The sequence below is a fragment of the Zalophus californianus genome, chromosome 9 (assembly GCF_009762305.2).
Source record: "Zalophus californianus isolate mZalCal1 chromosome 9, mZalCal1.pri.v2, whole genome shotgun sequence".
NCBI classification, from domain to species: Eukaryota; Metazoa; Chordata; class Mammalia; order Carnivora; family Otariidae; genus Zalophus; species Zalophus californianus.
The window spans coordinates 61,888,114-61,905,159 of record NC_045603.1 but is presented as its reverse complement, the minus strand read 5'-3'; the positions used below and the strand labels follow the sequence as shown (position 1 = coordinate 61,905,159).

Below are 17,046 nucleotides of genomic sequence, written 5' to 3'. Positions count from 1 at the left end.
TTTCTGGTGCCCGCTGCCTTGCGTGTGGGTAGACTGACTGCCCAGCTCTTGTCGGGGGCGAGGGCAGGGAGGGCAGACGTTCCAAGGTGGTGGTGCAACCCTCCCACTTGCACCTGCCACGGCCGGTCCCATCTTTGGAAGAGGAGCTGGTCCGAATGCAGGGGGTCTTCCCTCCCTGACACACGGGGGACAGCCTGGCCTGGCCTGTGCGAGGGAGCAGGGGGCAAACGACACATCTCTTTTTGGGCTTTGTCTGTATCTGCTTTTGCCTTTTAGCCTCTTCCTCTACACAAAAGAGGGTCTCGATCCACCACCTAGTCTTGAAGGCAGCCTAAGAGCTCTGCTGGGTTCCTGTTCTCCCCCTTGGCGATTGAGAATAAATGTGAATTGGGGGCACTTAGGTGACTTTGAGATGGAAATCTTCTCTGGCTGCTCGGCTTTTCAGTGTGTGGGTGGTGGTGAATGCCTTTCTCTAGGCCACAGGAACCCAAGATGGCAAGTCCTTGGGGTCACAGACACCCAAGTGTAGCTGGGGCCCTGGAGGTCGCCTGGTCCACCGTGTTGGGCGCTGGCCTCCCCTGAAGCCCCCTGCCACGTGCTGGAGGCCCACGCCTTCCCCTGCAGGCCATCTGCTCAGTAGCAAGCCCTCCTTGTGTGGAGCCAGGCGGCCTCCAGGTGACTTCGACACGGTTGAGAGCAGTTACTCTCTCGTCCCTGTGAGGTCCCTTCAGTTAACATCAGTTAGCGTTGTTGACTAAAGTTGACACTCTGTGCTAAGCAGTGCCGCAAAATTCGCTTTATGTATATTCACTGCCCTCATTCTCAAATAGCATATGAGGTGGGCATTACTCTCCCCACCCTCCTTTGTGGATGAGGAACCGAGGGCTAGAGAAGTCAGCAAGTTGTCCGTGTAGCTCACGAGGTGAAAAAGACCTTGGGTCCAGGGCGTCTGATCACAGACTGTGGCCCCTTCGTCTGTGTGGGGTCCCGCCCCCATGGTTCCATATTCTTCCGCCATGCCACTGAACCTCGAAAGAGCCTGGGGCCGGAAAGACACATAGCATCCCATCCAGGCATTAACTGAAGCGCAGGCTGGAACACGAATCACACCGTGCCTGACTCCGGTGGGTCACATCTGAGGACCCCAGGACTGCATCTCATGGGTTGAGTGAAGCCCAGCCACCTTCTTCTTCCTCCTGTCCACGGGAAGCTGGTATTTTGAACTCAAGTGCAGGACCTTACATGTTTGCCCTGTTAATTTATTTTATTTTATTTTTTTAAAGATTTTATTTATTTGACAGACACAGCAAGAGAGGGAACACAAGCAGGGGGAGTGGGAGAGGGAGAAGCAGGCTTCCCGCTGAGCAGGGAGTCCGATGCGGGGCTCCATCCCAGGACCCTGGGATCATGACCTGAGCTGAAGGCAGACGCTTAACCAACTGAGCCATGCAGGCGCCCCTGCCCTGTTGAATTTTACCCAAGGATGTGCTCCTGGCTCCAACCTGTCAGTATTTAAAAATTCTGGTTGGGGCGCCCGGCTGGCTCAGTCAGTAGAGCATGCGACTCTTTATCTCCCGGTTGAGTGCAAACCCCATGTTGGGTGTAGAGACTACTTAAAAATAAAATCTAAAAAATAAAAATTCTGATTGCTATCTAGAGTTTTCCATTGTTCTCCCATCTGAGACTGTCGGGCTGGAGAAAATCAAGTAACTCACCTCTAGAAGTTGGCTTTAAGTTTGGCACATATTCCAGTAACCTGGATTAGCTGCTAATTAAATTGTCCTTGTGGCCTCGCCATAATTCATTTGTGCACAGAGACAACAGCGGAAGGCCTAATATCTTTCTGAAGTGGCAAGGTAGTATTGTGGCTGTAGCATCTCTTTGTTGACAGAAAGGTGAAGTGGCTTGTAGGGAATCTCAACCCCGCTAAAAAGCCATCCTGTGAAGAATCAGTCGTCTCTCTGGGCATGGACCTAAAATGCCCTAGGCTGTGGATTGCAGCTTCAACTTTACCATTTTGAAAATCAGAATGGCAACCGTTGTGGTACCCCTTTGTGTGCCCTTGAAGGTTACTAAGGGCATGACGTTTCACCTTTGTAAGGCCCATGACGCAGGAGACCTGAATTATTTTGAATAGTGTATCACTTAGGTTTTTGTTTCACACGTTGTGAATTTTTGTCCCCGCCAGGTCCTGTCTTCTGATCTTTACAGTCTGGAGAACATGCTTGCGAAATACAACCAAAACAAAATTAAAAGTAAAGTAGTAGAGTTCAAGAGACACTCAGGAACATGTGAGGGATGCATAAGGAAGGTGGCGGGAGGGAGAAAAGGCTTTGGATCAAGCCAGGAATGGTGTACTAGGATTCTCCAGAGAAACCAAACCAGTGGGATGGATAGATGGATATTTTAAGGAAGTGACTCATGACCATGGGGGCTGGCCTGTTTGAAATCAGGCTGTGACAGCTAGAGATCCAGGGAAGAGTTGTTGTTGCAGTCTTGGATCCAAAGGCATTCTGGAGGCAGAATTCCTTCTTCCTCAGGGGACTGCAGTTTGTTCAGGCTTTCAACTGATTGGATGAGGCCCATCCACGTAATGGAGGGTAATCTGCTTTATTCAAAATCTGCTGACTTAAATGTTAATCACATCTAAAACATACTTTCACAGCAACATCTAGACAGGTTCAACCAAACAACTGGCACACCACTCTGGAAATCGTTGAGCATCCCATGGTCAGACAGGCTGGGATTTAAGGAATATGGCCGAGAGCCTTGGGTCCACCTAGGAATGCTCCTTGAACAATTGGATAGACTAGGCTCTCTTTGATTTGTTGAGGAACCTTAACGTGTAACGCAGAGAGAATGCAAAGACAAACAGTCTATGGTCCTTGCCCTTCAAGGCAGAGAGAGGGTTTGTACAGAGAGAACAATAACGCAGATTCTGGCAAGTCCCCTTACAGAACTATATGTAATGTGTCATGGACGCACAGACGGGGTGCCTAGGGAGCCCCGTGCATCCCTGCCCTCCAAGGGCTCCCTAACTGGTGGACTGGACTAGCAGACAGATAACCACAGTGGAGTGAGGTGCATGTTAGGATCGGGGTTGATACAGAATCTCCCAGAAGCACAGGACAGTAAGTTGGGGTCAAGAGAGGTGACATCTCTATTCTGTTGTAGGCATTAGGCTGCTGACTGAGGAGAGGAGAGGGTTTTAGTCAAAAAGAGTGTGTCATTGGGGCGCCTGGGTGGCTCAGTCGTTAAGCGTCTGCCTTCGGCTCAGGTCATGATCCCAGGGTCCTGGGATCGAGCCCCACATCGGGCTCCCTGCTCGGCGGGAAGCCTGCTTCTCCCTCTCCCACTCCCCCTGCTTGTGTTCCCTCTCTCGCTGTCTCTCTTTCTCTCTGTCAAATAAATAAATAAAATCTTAAAAGAAAAAAAGTGTGTCATCATTCAAGAACTACAGATGTCCTCAGCTATGGCTAGAGCGAGGGAACCTGTTGGGGTGTCACATGCTGAGGCAAAAAAGACTTCATCCCGGGGGGCACCAAGGCCATCACCCGTGACAGATACCTCAGACTGTGCGAATCAGCGGTTTGTCCTCTCGAGTCTGGCTCGGTCTCCGAATGTTTCTCAGTAGCATGCTTATGTGGAGTTGCCCATAAGTTAAAACCTCTCTGAGGTTCCTGCGTCCCGATGGAGGGAACAGGCCACGGACAGGTTTTAGCAGGGGAGTGAGGTGATCCGCTTGTGCTGGGGAAGATCCCCAGGAGGACCCCGGAGAGCGGGAACAGCTGAAGGAAAGGGAGAGCCGATGGGTAGAACGCACAGGTTTGGGGCGTAACCAGATGCGGACTGGGAGGGAAAGAGGGGGGCTGACTTCGGAGTCAGGTGAGGAAAAAGTCAGTTTGGAGTGGGGGTGGGTTGGATGCACCACACCGTCCCCTGGGAGAGGGAACCGGGGATGAGCCACCAGACAGCTGTTTGCGCCAAGAGGGAGGAGGGCCGGGGTGTCCGAGGCCCCAAGAACGGCCGTTTTTCTGCCCTCACCGTCTACACGTTCCGAAATGAGGCGGGGTAAAGTAACATGTACCCTGTGTCCTAACAGCAGCGTGTGGATGCTGTGAGGAAAGCTGGGGAATTACCCCTCCCTTCTTCTGTCAGTCTCATCTGTTTAAGTCGGAGACACCTTGCCCTCCCCATCCAAGAGGCAAGGTGGTCCCTGGCCTCTGGCCAGATGAGACCCAGAGGCCACCCACATCCAACACAAATAAACTGCCATATCTGCTTTGCCCTTATTCCCAGACCCCCCAGAATCGGCTCTTTGGGCTGTGCTGGATCCTCCCGGCTGCTGGGCTCCCCTGGGCCCCAGCACCACACACAGACACTATCCAGTGGAAACTGTTGGGCAATAAGAGCCATTAAGAAAAACCACCACTCCCTGCCCAGTCAGCTGCCCACCGGCTGTCTCTGCCTCCCTCATGTCATGCATGCGGGGGCCCGGGCCCTCATTCCTGACCAGAGCACCGGCTGAGTCCCAGGCCCTCTCTCTCCCACCTCCCTGGCTCAGAAGCAGCATCAGACCCAGAGAGGAGTCTCAGTGACCTCTTACTCTTCCTCCCAGTTCTGGGATCAAATGATGAAGCCGGAGCTGACATTGAGTTAGACTCCAGAGCGGCCCGAGCTGCTGGAGCTCTGGCCCCAAGTGCCCTGACTTCCTGATGGTACCCTAGAGCTTGAGCCCGTCAGTGGGGACAGCATTCAGCTCTCCCCACTTCCTCCACCGGGCACTGGTGACTGTTAGGCATCCAGGCAGGGGCTTGTCCCAAAGAGAAGGGGTCTTCCTCGGGCCTTGTCCATGAGCGGAGCCCCCGCCACAGACAGCAAGCCCTAGCCCGAGAGCTAAGAGCCAGGGCAGCTGGAACGAAAGTAAGCAAAGCTGGGGAGCTCATTCTGAAAGACAGACTGGCTCGGGGATAAGATGCAGATTGAGTGCAGATGTCTGAGGAGCCAGAGCCTGGGGCTTTTGCAAGGAGGCCTCCCGGAGGGAGGTGTCCTAACTCGCAGTTGCAGGCAGCGTGCGGCATGCTCCCCCCTCCGCATCCTCCCTGCCGCCCCCGAACTTTAAGGAGCTGCGGAAGATAGGATGGGGAGAACAGATGCTAGACAAGAGACTCAGGCTTAGGAGGAAGTCACGGAGGGTGGGAGAAGGCAAAGCTGCAGGGACCCCGCGCGTCTGGCATGTGAAGGTTAGGGCACAGAGGAGGCCCACCAGCTGTCTGCCCTCTGTTGAATTTTACCTGCGGCACAGCAGCTCTGGGGGAGAGCAAAAACATAACTTCTGAACTGTGAGAGCGGCGAGACTCCAGAACTTGGCGACCAAAGTGCAGCGTGGCATCTCAGTGGGACACAGACCCTCTTGGTGCAGGACAGGAGATGTGGGAGCTCCGCAAACCCTGCTCAGATTCCAGGTGGAGTCTGGCACTAACCAGACAGCCCTTCTCTCATTTGAAGGTTCTCCAGCAAGAGACACATGGCCACCAGAGGGCATCACCACCCCGTAGTGTGGCGTCCTGGGCTCCCCATCCCCTCCCGGGAGAGACGAATGAGATTGGGAGCAGGAAGCAGGCACAGATCTCTGAGCGCTCAGGGGAGCTACTAGCAGCTGAATTAAATAGTCCTTGGAGTCAGGAGACCTTGGATCTAGTGGGTTCTAGTGCCTGCCCTGCCGCCATCTTTCCTCCCTGGCCTCAGTTTACCTCCTCCATTCAATCAGTGCTTGGACCGCCTTGTATCATCACCGGGCCATGAGGCCCTTCCTTTCCAGCTCTCCAGTTCCAGGATTTGAGGAAATCGTGCAATGAGCCTCACAGAAATTGCATCTCCTGGGCCCACCCTTACTCTGGGGTTCTCTGGAGCTCTGCCTAGAACAGGGGGAAACTTGTGTGACCTTCACTTCTCTGGTGCTGTGCCCTCACTCGGAGGCAGAAAGGCAGACTGACCTGCAGACGGCCTGCGCGTCAGCCTGAAGGAGGAATGTTTTAACAGGGCTTGAGACACAGGTGCCGTGACTCCCGAGGCGTCCACCTGTCCAGCTTTCAGACAAGGCCGTGTCTGTCAGGTCACCCTCTGCGAGAGCTGGGGTGGTGGTTCTCCCCACAAGAGACTGTGCAAGGTGCGCTTTTGCTGGTCCCTTCAGGGATAGCCACAGGAGTGAAGAGAATAGAAACCATCGCCTCTCGCCTCCCCATCCCCCACCGCACCCCCACCCGCACCACAGATGCCGTCTGTCAGGAGCAGGCAGCAGACGGTCCAGGGGTCCATCTGTGCTCATGCTTCACAATACAGTCCCATGTTTCCCCACCGACACCCCCTCGGCCCCTCAGCTGATGGCCACTTGGTGGTGCCAAGGGGGAGGTGGGAGGAGGAAGGGGAAGGTACTAAGGGAGCTAGCTCTTGGCTCCCAGCAGTCCCCAATCCACCCTCTGCCCCCCCACCCCCACCCAACAAGCATCCTGCCATCTGGACTTGTGCTAATTACTGAAGGGTGGCGAAGGACCGCTCCCACCCACACTTCCTGTAGGGGCTGGGGCCCCAGGGGCCTGGGGCTGGGGCAGGGACACGAGTCAAGGAGACACGGAAGCACAGAGACTGAGACAGACCCACCCATGGACTGAGACAGACAGCGGGCAGAAAGCCTTTCCTGGCCTCTCCAGGTAGATATGGCCACTTGCCTCTCCTTACTCCTCATGCTGGCCCTCAAACACAGCGTGTGACCATGTAACCAGACCCAGAGCCTCTGTAACCCCAGTGCCCAGCCAGCACCTGGCCCGGAGCAGGGCTGAAATGTAGGATGAATGGGGAGCTGAAGGAGACAGCATCACATAGGGTTAGGATCGCAGGCTCTGGAACCAGGCTGCCTGAGTTCGAGTCTCAGTTCTGCCACTCGGTGGCCTAGAGCAAGTTACTCAACCTCTCTGGGCCTCAGTTTCCTCCTCTGTGAAGTACCGATTGCATAGCGTTGTTAGGAAGACCAAATGAGTTAAGACATGTCTGTAACACAGCATGCAGCGTGGACAGCCCATGGTAACTGCTCGATAAATGTCAGCTGTAAAGGCATCATACAGATTTGTGAAGACTGGAGAAGGGGACAGATGGGGACAGTACCTCCCCAGCCTCTGCTTAGTGGCCAATGGTGGGATGCGGAGGCCCCCAACTTGCAGTGCTGACGCCCTGTGGTGGCTAGCTGCTCTTTAGACGCCAAGACTGGCCTTCCACTTCCTCCTCTCACTTCTTATTTGGGCACCTCTGACGACAGAGACTTCAGCTGGGCCATCCCAGTCTCTCCCACTGCCTGGCAGCCACGGTAACACAGCCGGCGGGGGGGGGGGGGTTTGGGGGGTTGCTGAGGGGATGGTCCCAAAGACAGGGTCAGAGAACGATGGAGCACACCCCCCAGCCCTAAGCTCCCACTCAGCTCAGACACATTCCCCTCCCCATGAATCAACACAGAGTTAAGATCTTTCTGCTGGGAAAAGGGGTGTCTGAGCTCCAACATCAGGAGCTGGGGAAAGGTTTATCCAGGAGGGACAACTCCTGACCCTCTGAGGGGACAGGCCAGAATTACACCCACGCCCACGGCTGCTGGGTTTCCACTGCTTCCCTTTCCCCTTGCCGGGGAAGGGCAGGGAGCCTCTCTCACCTCTTCTGGGGCAGCTGTGCAAAGGGAAAATCCTTGGCCCTCACTCCCAGGGGGCTTCTGCACAGTCAGGGCTATCTCTAACTTCCTTTGGGACCTCACCCCTCCCCTTGTCCATACCCCTGCCCCTGCACTGCGCTGCAGCCACTGTCCCCTTGCCTAAAGTCTCCTGCAGCCCCCTGGATCTCCTAGAATCTTCCCTGAGCGTCCAAACCTTCTTACAACGACCCCTCTGTACCCCCACCACCAGATTCTCCATGAATCTCCAAAGCCAAAGCCATCCATCTCTAAATTTAGTCTCCTCTCGCACACAGGAGACCCCCGCCCCGCCCGAGGATGTCCTGCTCCCCTCCTCGGTGGCTAGGTTTGCCCTAGTGAGTGCTCAGGTCCCCAGACTTTCCCAGCCTGGCGGAGCGTCGGACGCTGTGGGCGGGGCTCCGGGGCAGCGGCCCCCCGGGGGGCGGGGCCTGCCGCTCTAGGGGCGAGGCCACCCGAGGCCGCTCCCCGCCCGCCCCCCAGCCCGCCCAGCTCGCCGATGCTATAAAGGGAAGCGACCCGCGGCCGGCGGGGCTGGCATTCCCGAGCCCCTGGCAATCCCGCAGCGTGGAGCGAGCGCCGCCTCCGAGGGTCGCCGGGCGCTGGAGCCATGACCCTCCGCCGACTCAGGAAGCTGCAGCAGAAAGAGGAGGCGGCGGCCGCCCCGGACCCCGCCGCTCGGGCTCCCGACTCGGAAGTCGCTCCCTCCACTCCAGCCCCGACCCCGGCCTCGGGCACCCGTGCTGCAGCCGCCAGCTCTGGGGCCCCCGGAGACGAGCTGTACGCGGCGCTGGAGGACTATCACCCGGCCGAGCTGTACCGCGCGCTCGCCGTGTCCGGGGGCACCCTGCCCCGCCGAAAGGTGCGTCCCCACCCCCCCAACTCCCACGGCCCCCCAGCTCTCGGTACCCTCCGGTGTCCTTTCCCCGAGACCTGCTCAGCCCCTCAACATCCCGCATCTGTGCCCGCTGACCCCACAACATATTCCTCGGGGGCCACCGCGTCCCCCACCTAATTCCCCAGCCCGCTCTTCCCCACCCACACGTTCAGAACCTGCTCTCCCTCGGTCAGTCTCCTCGGCGCTCTCCTCCAAAGGCGCAAGCCTCCCCCCGCCGCGGCCCCCGCCTCCACGCCGCCCCCGATCTCCGCGGCTCCCCACTCCACTCCCCACTTGCCGCCGTCGCGTCTCGCTCCTCTCCTCCCCGAGCACCCCTTCTCCTGCTCGCTCCATCTGGCCCTCAGCACCCCTGTGCCCCGCCCCCCGTGCCCAGGTGTCTCGAGGCCCCCGGGACCCCTCGCCTGGGCTGTTCCAGTTGGAGCGGGGAGGCCTAGGGCTGCGGTCCCGCCGCTCGCCGGGGACACGCTGAGGTCTCAGAGCCCCGGGGGCAGAGGGAGGCGGGTGGACTCCCGAGAGTTCACCCTTCCGAGGGGACGCCCGGATTGCTGGGCTCCGGGCCTGACGCCTTGCCCCGCGTCGGAGGTGTGGGGCGCGAGGCCACGGCTCCCGGGACTTCTCCGGGACCGGACGCGGTGGGAGGGGTCGCAGGGCGCCCGCGGGGCAGGAAGGATGCGAGCCGCGCCCGCCCTCTGAGTCTCCCCCTCCGCGGGGCTCTTCCTCTGGCCTGGGGGGACCTGAGCACTCAGAAGTGGGGACACAGACCCAGGTCAAGGAGAAGGAGCTGGTGGCCTTTCCCCGCTCAGCAACCCCCCCCCCCGCCCTTGGCTCCCCCCCATACAATGAACAGCTTGTTGAGAATTTGCATTTTATGAAAATCGGGTTGAAAGACAAAGGGGTCTCTCTCTATGCTGCCCAGTCCTTCCACCCTGGCCCATTTTGGAACTGCCCCCACCCCTGAGGCCAGTATTTGGTTCTGGAGAAAGAGGGCTCACTTCTCTTCCTCGTCTTGGGGCAGCCTGGGGGGAGGGTTAACTAGGGCACCGGCGAGGAAGGCCCTGGGCTGTTTAGGGCCCATGGGAGGGAGCTGGTCTGGCATGGCCTCTTCCAAGGACCAATAATTTAGGGAAGGAGAGATACTAGTTGCTCCAGGGCCCCAAGGGGGCAGGAACCCTCAGCTCTGACCCCCCCCCAAAAAAAAACCCTCCCAATCTCTCTCCTAAGTATAGTGAGACTTAAGGACAAGTTTGAGGTCTGGTTTTGTTTGTTTTGTCCCAGAGAGCAACAAAATATATGGCAACGTGGAGAAACCCAGGTGGAGCTGGGCGCAGCGGGCCACCTGCAGCAGGGATCCACAGTTGGTCCCTGAAACAGCCTGTAGTTTTGGGGAGGAGGGTTGGCCCTACTGTCCCCTGACTTTCCATGTTCAGGCTGGGATTGCCGGCTCTCCAGACCTGGGTCTCTGACCCCAGCTCCCCCAAGTCACTGTCTACGACTGAGAAAATAGGAGGAGATGCCCAATGGCGGTGGGGCGGGGCGGGGGCGGGAGTCTCTGGTGTACCTTGGTAGGTAAGTCCAGGGTTCCCCTGCCCTTCTTTGGGAACATCTGGAAAGAGCCCCTGCCTCAGCTTTCAGAGTCTGAAAGGTCTGAGTCCTGCAGACATACACCCTGAGGGTAGAGATTATTCTATCTAGATTAATGAGTCCCCCTTGTTCCCCCCCCAGCACCCACCGCCCCCCCCCCCCCCCGGCCTGGGCTAGCCCAGTGCTTACCCAGTTCCTGCATCTGGAACCCAGTAGGACTGTTGTGTCCCCACAGCCTCAGTCTCACTTATGGGGTAGAGCCTGAGGGAGACCTCTGTGCAGTGATGCTGGAGGGGCATTTGGCAAAGTTACGCTGGCACCAAAGCAGGTATGGAACTGGGACCAGACAGGCAGGCGACAGGAAGTGAGGTGCTGGGTCCAGGGCTGGAGCCCAGGGGAGGAACTTCGCGGAGTAGGACTCTCAGCCTCTGCCCGAGGACAGTCCCCCTCTCACCTGCTCCTTCCTCTCTGTCTTCCCACCCAGGGCTCAGGATTCCGCTGGAAGAATCTCGGCCAGAGTCCTGAACAGCAGCGGTGAGTCCCTAGCACCGCAGCCCCTGCCCTGGTCCACAAGGGTGAGGTGCTGGGGTGGGTGTGCACGGCTGCACGACAGAGCTCTCAGCCCAGGGGGACTCATTCTTTCAGCATGCTTCCCTCACTAAGGGTGAGGGGCAGGTGGGGGTGTGGGCTGTGTTAAGGGGGTGGCAGAGAAAGGAGGTAGGGACTTTTGAGTCATCAGGTGCTCCTCATGCCACCCCCAGTCCCTGCCAGTTACCCCTCCCTGAGGAGATCTGGATCTGGGAGGTGGAGAAGTGGAAGTCTTCAGGGCTCCCCTGAACTCTCCCGGCCCCAGCTAGTCCCGGGGCCCAGACCCTAGCCCGGCTGCTGGAGTCTGGCGCCCCTGCCTCCCAGAGCTCAGTCGTCCGCTGCTCCCATCCTGGGGTGTCCCTCTTCGGAAGCATCTGCGGTGAGGGCAGAAGTAGGCGCTGACCTCAGGCCCCACATTGCTCAGTCTCATGCAGATTGGGGCCTGGCTTCTAAAATGGATCAGCAGACTACAGCCTGATGGCCAGATTGGCCCGTTGAGCCCTCGAGCTAAGAGCTGTTTTTCTATTTCCAAAGGGTTGTAAAAATAACAACAAAGAACAATATATGACAGAGGCCGAATGGAGCCCGCAAAGAAAGCCTAAAATACGTACTATCCTGGCCCTTTGCAGAAAAAAGTTTGCCAACACTTGAAGAAACCCAGAGAACACTGGGGTAACACATAACTTCAGTCACCTTACTCCCCAGCCCAACGCACAACACACGCAGAGGGGGGAAGTCCTCCCTTCACAGTGGGGAGGAGCTCAAGTTAGGGCTGGGAGTTGCTTCTCAGCATTTGGGGGGCATCTAGGTCAGGCTGGGCCCTGTGGGCCTGGGTCTCAAAGGCCTTTCCGAGGCTGTGAGACTTAAGAGGCCTCTGGAGGCTGCTTTCACTCTGCCTCTGGCGGGGCGGGAAGGAAGGGGGTGGGGGTGGGCAGAGGAAACTCTGGGCTCCCCCAGCAGGCGAGGATCTGGAGCGGCTCCAGACCATTGTGTCCAGTGGGCAGGCCTTCAGTGCGGGAAGGGGCGGCCTCGAGGCTCCCCTCCCCCCAGCCTCACATCTGGTGGGCTGGCCCGCTGCAGCTGGGAGGAGCAGCTGTGGTCTGGGCTGAGCCTCGTGACTGGCCTCCGAGGGTGGGGCCAGCCCTCTCCCCAAGGCTGCGGAGTAGAGAGGCTCAGGGCTGGGGCCGAATTTGGGGCCTCAGCAAGTCAGTGAGTGGTACTCTAGGGCTCACTAGAAAGCTGGAGGAGTGGCTCAAAAGCTCTGAGAGTCCATTCCCACTGGGGGCCAGCCATTTGCAGTGCCTCCCTGCACTGGAGGCTAGATTGATTCTCTGTGGCTCCATGAAGCTGATTTCGGCTGGGGATTGGGACAGGCATTCCAACAACCTGTGATGAGAGTGAGTTGTCGCTGGAGACCGTGAGCCCTGCCTGGGTGTTCTAGAGCAGACCCCAACATCAGTGGAAGGCCACACTAGGGGACCACCAAGCTCCTTTTAATCCTGACCGTCCTGAAATGGCCCCCGTGTCCCCTTGCAGGAAAGTGCTGACTTTGGAGAAGGAGGAGAACCAGACCTTCGGCTTTGAGATCCAGGTGGGAGAAGCTGGGTACAGAGGGAGCGAGGGATCGGGGGCGGGGGGAGGGCCAGTCTGAGGGATGGCTGGCCCCTGCCACACCCCTGGCCGATGGTCCCCTTGTCTCTTACAGACTTACGGCCTTCACCACCGGGAGGAGCAGCGCGTGGAAATGGTGACTTTTGTCTGCCGGGTTCATGAGTCCAGCCCTGCCCAGCTGGCTGGGCTCACACCAGGTGAGGTCTGAGCCCAGGACACAGGGCTCCGGGAAGGTGGTATGACCTTACCCCCAAGCAGAGGGGGTGAGAAATCTCTTCCGAAATCAATTCCCCTTCCTCCTCCTGTTTTGAGAAAGCCAAAAAGAAGAGTGGATAGAATCTAGGCTTTGGATCGAGGCAGATTTGCCATTTACTGTGTGATATCGAGCAGTCCCATCTGCAAAATGGGGGCAATAACATGCCCAGGGGTTCCCTAGGCACAGAGCCAGGGCCTGTAAATAAATGGCAGATGTTGCTGCTGGTGTTTTGACTCCTGGCAATCAGGCCATCCAGCCCAGGGCAGGAACTGGGGAAGGCGCAACATTCCATTCGATTTGCTTGATGTTGGAGATCAGAGCCTATCCCGCACCGTACCTGTGTTACTTCCTCTAACAAGGAAATGATATGGTGCCTCCAGTAGGGGACCCTTGGGATTGGCCAAATCTAGAGCCCCCTGGTCCCAGGAAGGGGATTGAGACCGTATGAACTGACCACCTCCCCCACTCTATCACCACTTTCTTCCCTAAGCCCCCACCTCCATGCGCACTCACGGGGGGGCCCCTGGTAGCCAAGTGGTGTACCGCAACTTTGCAAAATACTTTCGTATCCACTCTCCCTCCTGATCCCCGAAGTAGCCACAGTAGGGATCCACACCCCTCTTTTACAGATGGGAAATGGGCCCTCGGAGATGGTGGCTTGCCCTGCCTGGAGTCAGGAGGTTCTGCAATGGCAGAACAGGGTCTCAGAAGCTGAGGCCTTGCATGCCGGGGGCCAGTGTCAGTTCCCAGCTGTGTGCTACTCATCCTGACCCCTTCCTGTCTTGGCTGGGTCTCATGACCGCCTGTGGGCTAGACAGAAGTAACCAGCTCCAGGGGCAGCCCAGGGTTGCTGAGAGGGCTCAGTCTTTGGGGACAGTTTCCTGAAGGTGGGGTGAAGGTGTAGGTATAGGAGGGCCTGACCCCTGCGCTGGGGTGCTGGGCCAGGAGGAGGTTTCCCCACAACCATGAGGAGTGGTGGGAGGGAGCTCAGGAGTGTTCTGTGGGATTATTACGCTGACCCTTTCCGGCTCGGGTAGGGGACTGGAATTCTTCCATCATGCCACAAGGAACAGATGCTGACCCCCCCTCTCTGCCTGTCAGGGGACACCATCGCCAGTGTCAATGGCCTGAACGTGGAAGGCATCCGGCATCGAGAGATCGTTGACATCATTAAGGCGTCCGGTAACGTCCTCAGGTATGTCCGGGGGCCGCGGTCCCTGAGGATTCCCGAACTCAGCTTCTCTCAGTGTCTCCACGCCCTGTGGGCTCACTCAGCCTTTGGTTCCCCAACCTCCTCAGGCTGGAAACTCTGTATGGGACGTCCATTCGGAAGGCCGAACTGGAGGCCCGTCTGCAGTACCTGAAGGTAAAGCAGCCCAGATAATGTCCTGCCTCCACCCTCTTCTTCCCAAGCCCCTGCCCGCCACCCCCCCCCAGGCCTCACTCTTTTTTGTAGAGGCCCATTTACCTGTCTGAACCTGCTTTTAACCTTAAGATTTCTTCTGTGTACTGCCTGACCCCTCAGTCTGTCTATACCCACCTCCTGCTTGTTTCTTGCTAGCTCCTGACAGTGAGGCGGGGGGTGTCTCTTGCAGCAAACCCTGTATGAGAAGTGGGGAGAATACAGGTCCCTAATGGTGCAAGAGCAGCGGCTGGTGCATGGTGAGTGGACTCGGGCTGCAAAGGGCCCCTTCTGCCCTACTGATACCCCTCTTCATGCTTCCCCCTCAGAGCCGAGGGGGTTACTTCCCTGGCCAAAGTGAAGAAAGGTTTGTTGAGCTACTACTTCGGGCACAACACTGCCCTGGGCTACTTAACGGCGCACACATTTTTTAGTTCATTCTCACAATAGCCTTCTGCTAGTCATTAGTATCATCCCATTTCACAGATGGGAACAGCAAGGCTCAATGAGCCAGTTTCAGACACCTTCCGGGGCCCTTGTGTTTCCCGTGGTCCTCCTAAGGACTTGAGTGTAGAATCCTGTTGTGCAGGGGAGGGAAGTGGGGCTTAGGCCAGGGGCCACACGGATGGTCAGCAGGAAGGAGCGGAGGTCCCCTCCCCGTGCCCTCTGACCGCCCGCCCTTGTGTCCTCTGCCCTGGCAGGCCTGGTGGTGAAGGACCCGAGCATTTACGACACGTTGGAGTCGGTGCGCTCCTGCCTGTACGGGGCCGGACTGCTCCCGGGCTCGCTGCCCTTCGGGCCCCTGCTGGCCGCGCCCGGGGGTCCCCGCGGGGCCGCGCGGCGGCCCGGGGGCGACACGGACGACGCCGTCTACCACACGTGCTTCTTCGGGGGCGCGGAGCCGCCCGCGCCGCCGCCGCCCCCCGCCCGCGCGCCCGGCCCGGGCCCCGCCGAGGCTCCTGCGTCCGCGCCCCGGGCCGCCCTGAGCCGCAGCGCCAGCGTGCGGTGCGCGGGCCCCGGGGGCGGCGGCGGCGGCGGCGGCGGCGGCGGGGCGCCGGGCGCGCTCTGGACTGAGGCCCGCGAGCAGGCCCTGTGCGGCCCCGGCCTGCGCAAAGCCAAGTACCGCAGCTTCCGCCGGCGGCTGCTCAAGTTCATCCCCGGACTCAACCGCTCGCTGGAGGAGGAGGAGAGCCAGCTGTAGGGGCGGGGCGGGGCGGGGAAGGTATTTATTTATTTATTCGATCCAGCCAGTGCAGAAAGGGGGCGGGGGGGGGGCGGGTACCCGGGCCGAGGGGACCCCAGGAGCCCAGCGCAGCGGGAGAGGGTCCTTGCCAGCCGCAGCTGGGCTGCTGGTGCCTGGCTGTCTCTGCGGGCCCCAGATCCTTTTACTCCTCCTCCCCTAAACCACAGTGGGAGGTGGGGCAGGGAGAACCAGGCAAGCTTGGGTTGGGAGAGGTTTGGGGGCGTTCATCCTACATCTGGGTCAGTAGTGCCTTGTGGGGTGTCCAGGAAAACCCCTCTGGAGGGGAGGAACCCTGTCCCACGAAGCCCTCTCCTCAGCTTTACTTGCTCCTCACCTTTGGCCTGGGGGAGAAATGGCTTCTGGTCAGTAGTCCCCCCTACTCTCCACACGTATACACCGTCCCAGTTAACCAGCGGGCCCCTGAAGGGGCCGAAGGTGCTGGGTCCCCTGCTTCCCGGCTTTGAACCCTAAGGGCTTGGCCCCTTCCAGGGGCCTGTAACTAAGTTGGGTCCTGCCGGGCAGGGGTCCTGGGTTCCCTGCCTCTTGGGGGACAGGAGTGGGCATGTCCAGGTGGGGTGGGGGCGGCACACTGTTCCACCGTTTTGCATATTGTTGCTTCTGAACCACAAACTGTATAAAATTGACGTTTTTTTGCATCTGTTGTCCGCGTGTTGACTGCCTGGTGGGGGGCAGGATTGGGCTCCAGCAAACTCTGACTCTACCACGCATCCCTCCCCCCCAACACACACTTGGGCGTGAGCGCGCGTGCACACACACACACACACACACCCCTACACTGTATTTTACATCTTATTTGCTTGGAGCCTGCAGCCAGGGGAATAGTCTGGGGGATTTTGACTTACATGTATGAACCTGAGCAAGAGGCCCCACACCCTCTTCAGAACTTGGGCCTCTTATTTAAGTGCATTTTGAACCTCCCTTCCCAAATACAACAGGTGGTGGCCAAGGTTTGTCTCAAGTCCTTAACTATCCCTGTGCAAATAACGTGCTTGGAATCTTCTCGGGGCTGGGCCTGGGTCTCCCACAGAGGAGGCCTTAGCCACCGGCCACCTAACCTGTGACAGGCCTAACCACTGACCACCCATTGTTGTTTGTCCAGAACTCCTCACTGGTTCCCCAGGACTCCTAGAATAAGTTTCTAACTCCCAGGCTGGGTTATCTGACCCCCGCCTGCCTCATTTTCCTGTCTTCCTTCTCTGGCCCCTTTGCTTTTAATCTGATATGCTTCAGATCCCATCCGCCCGAGGCTCTGCGTTCACTCTTCCCATAATTGGCCCCTTCAGTCTTCAGCTCTGCCTCCCAAAGGACTCCCCACCCAGTCTAAAATACAGTCACACCTTCCACTGTGAAGCCCTGGCTTTTTCTGCCATACGACTCATCACCATCTGCAGTTGTCTTGACTTTTGTGGAGTCTGGTGTTGGCCTGGCCCCCCCTCCCTGGGACGATGCACACTCCTTGCAGTAGAGCCCAGGGACCTTTCCTGTCTTCTCTGCGGCTTTAGTTCTTGCCTGATACTAGCTCATAGTAGAACCCCAATAACTACAGTGCGTGCTCCCAGCATCTCCACCTTTCTTTGAGGTGACCCAGGGCAAGTGACCTGTCCAGGGTCACACAGAAAGCAAGTAGCAGAGCTAGGCCTGGAACTTGAGACTCCTGTGCCAGTGCTCGCTGGCAGTGACCAGCATACAAGGAGCAGCTTTAAGGGGTCTAAGTGGC

General features: G+C 58.3%; 1 protein-coding gene across 3 annotated transcripts; it reads left to right on the top strand.

Annotated features, from left to right (window-relative positions):
• Positions 1-8,255: 8,255 nt before the first annotated feature.
• TAMALIN (trafficking regulator and scaffold protein tamalin) lies at positions 8,256-15,948 on the top strand. 3 transcript variants are annotated; one of them, XM_027593659.2, is made up of 8 exons: positions 8,256-8,591; positions 10,693-10,742; positions 12,333-12,387; positions 12,502-12,604; positions 13,765-13,858; positions 13,963-14,029; positions 14,259-14,325; positions 14,767-15,948. In XM_027593659.2, exons 1-8 carry the CDS (start codon positions 8,340-8,342, stop codon positions 15,264-15,266), a joined length of 1,188 nt encoding a protein of 395 aa, XP_027449460.2. In that variant the 5' UTR covers positions 8,256-8,339; the 3' UTR covers positions 15,267-15,948. The 3 variants fall into 3 exon arrangements, with proteins under 3 accessions (XP_027449460.2, XP_027449462.2, XP_027449461.2); XM_027593661.2 differs by lacking the exons at positions 8,256-8,591; positions 10,693-10,742 and adding an exon at positions 11,389-11,468; XM_027593660.2 differs by lacking the exons at positions 8,256-8,591; positions 10,693-10,742 and adding an exon at positions 11,850-12,193.
• The last annotated feature ends 1,098 nt before the right edge of the window (positions 15,949-17,046 follow it).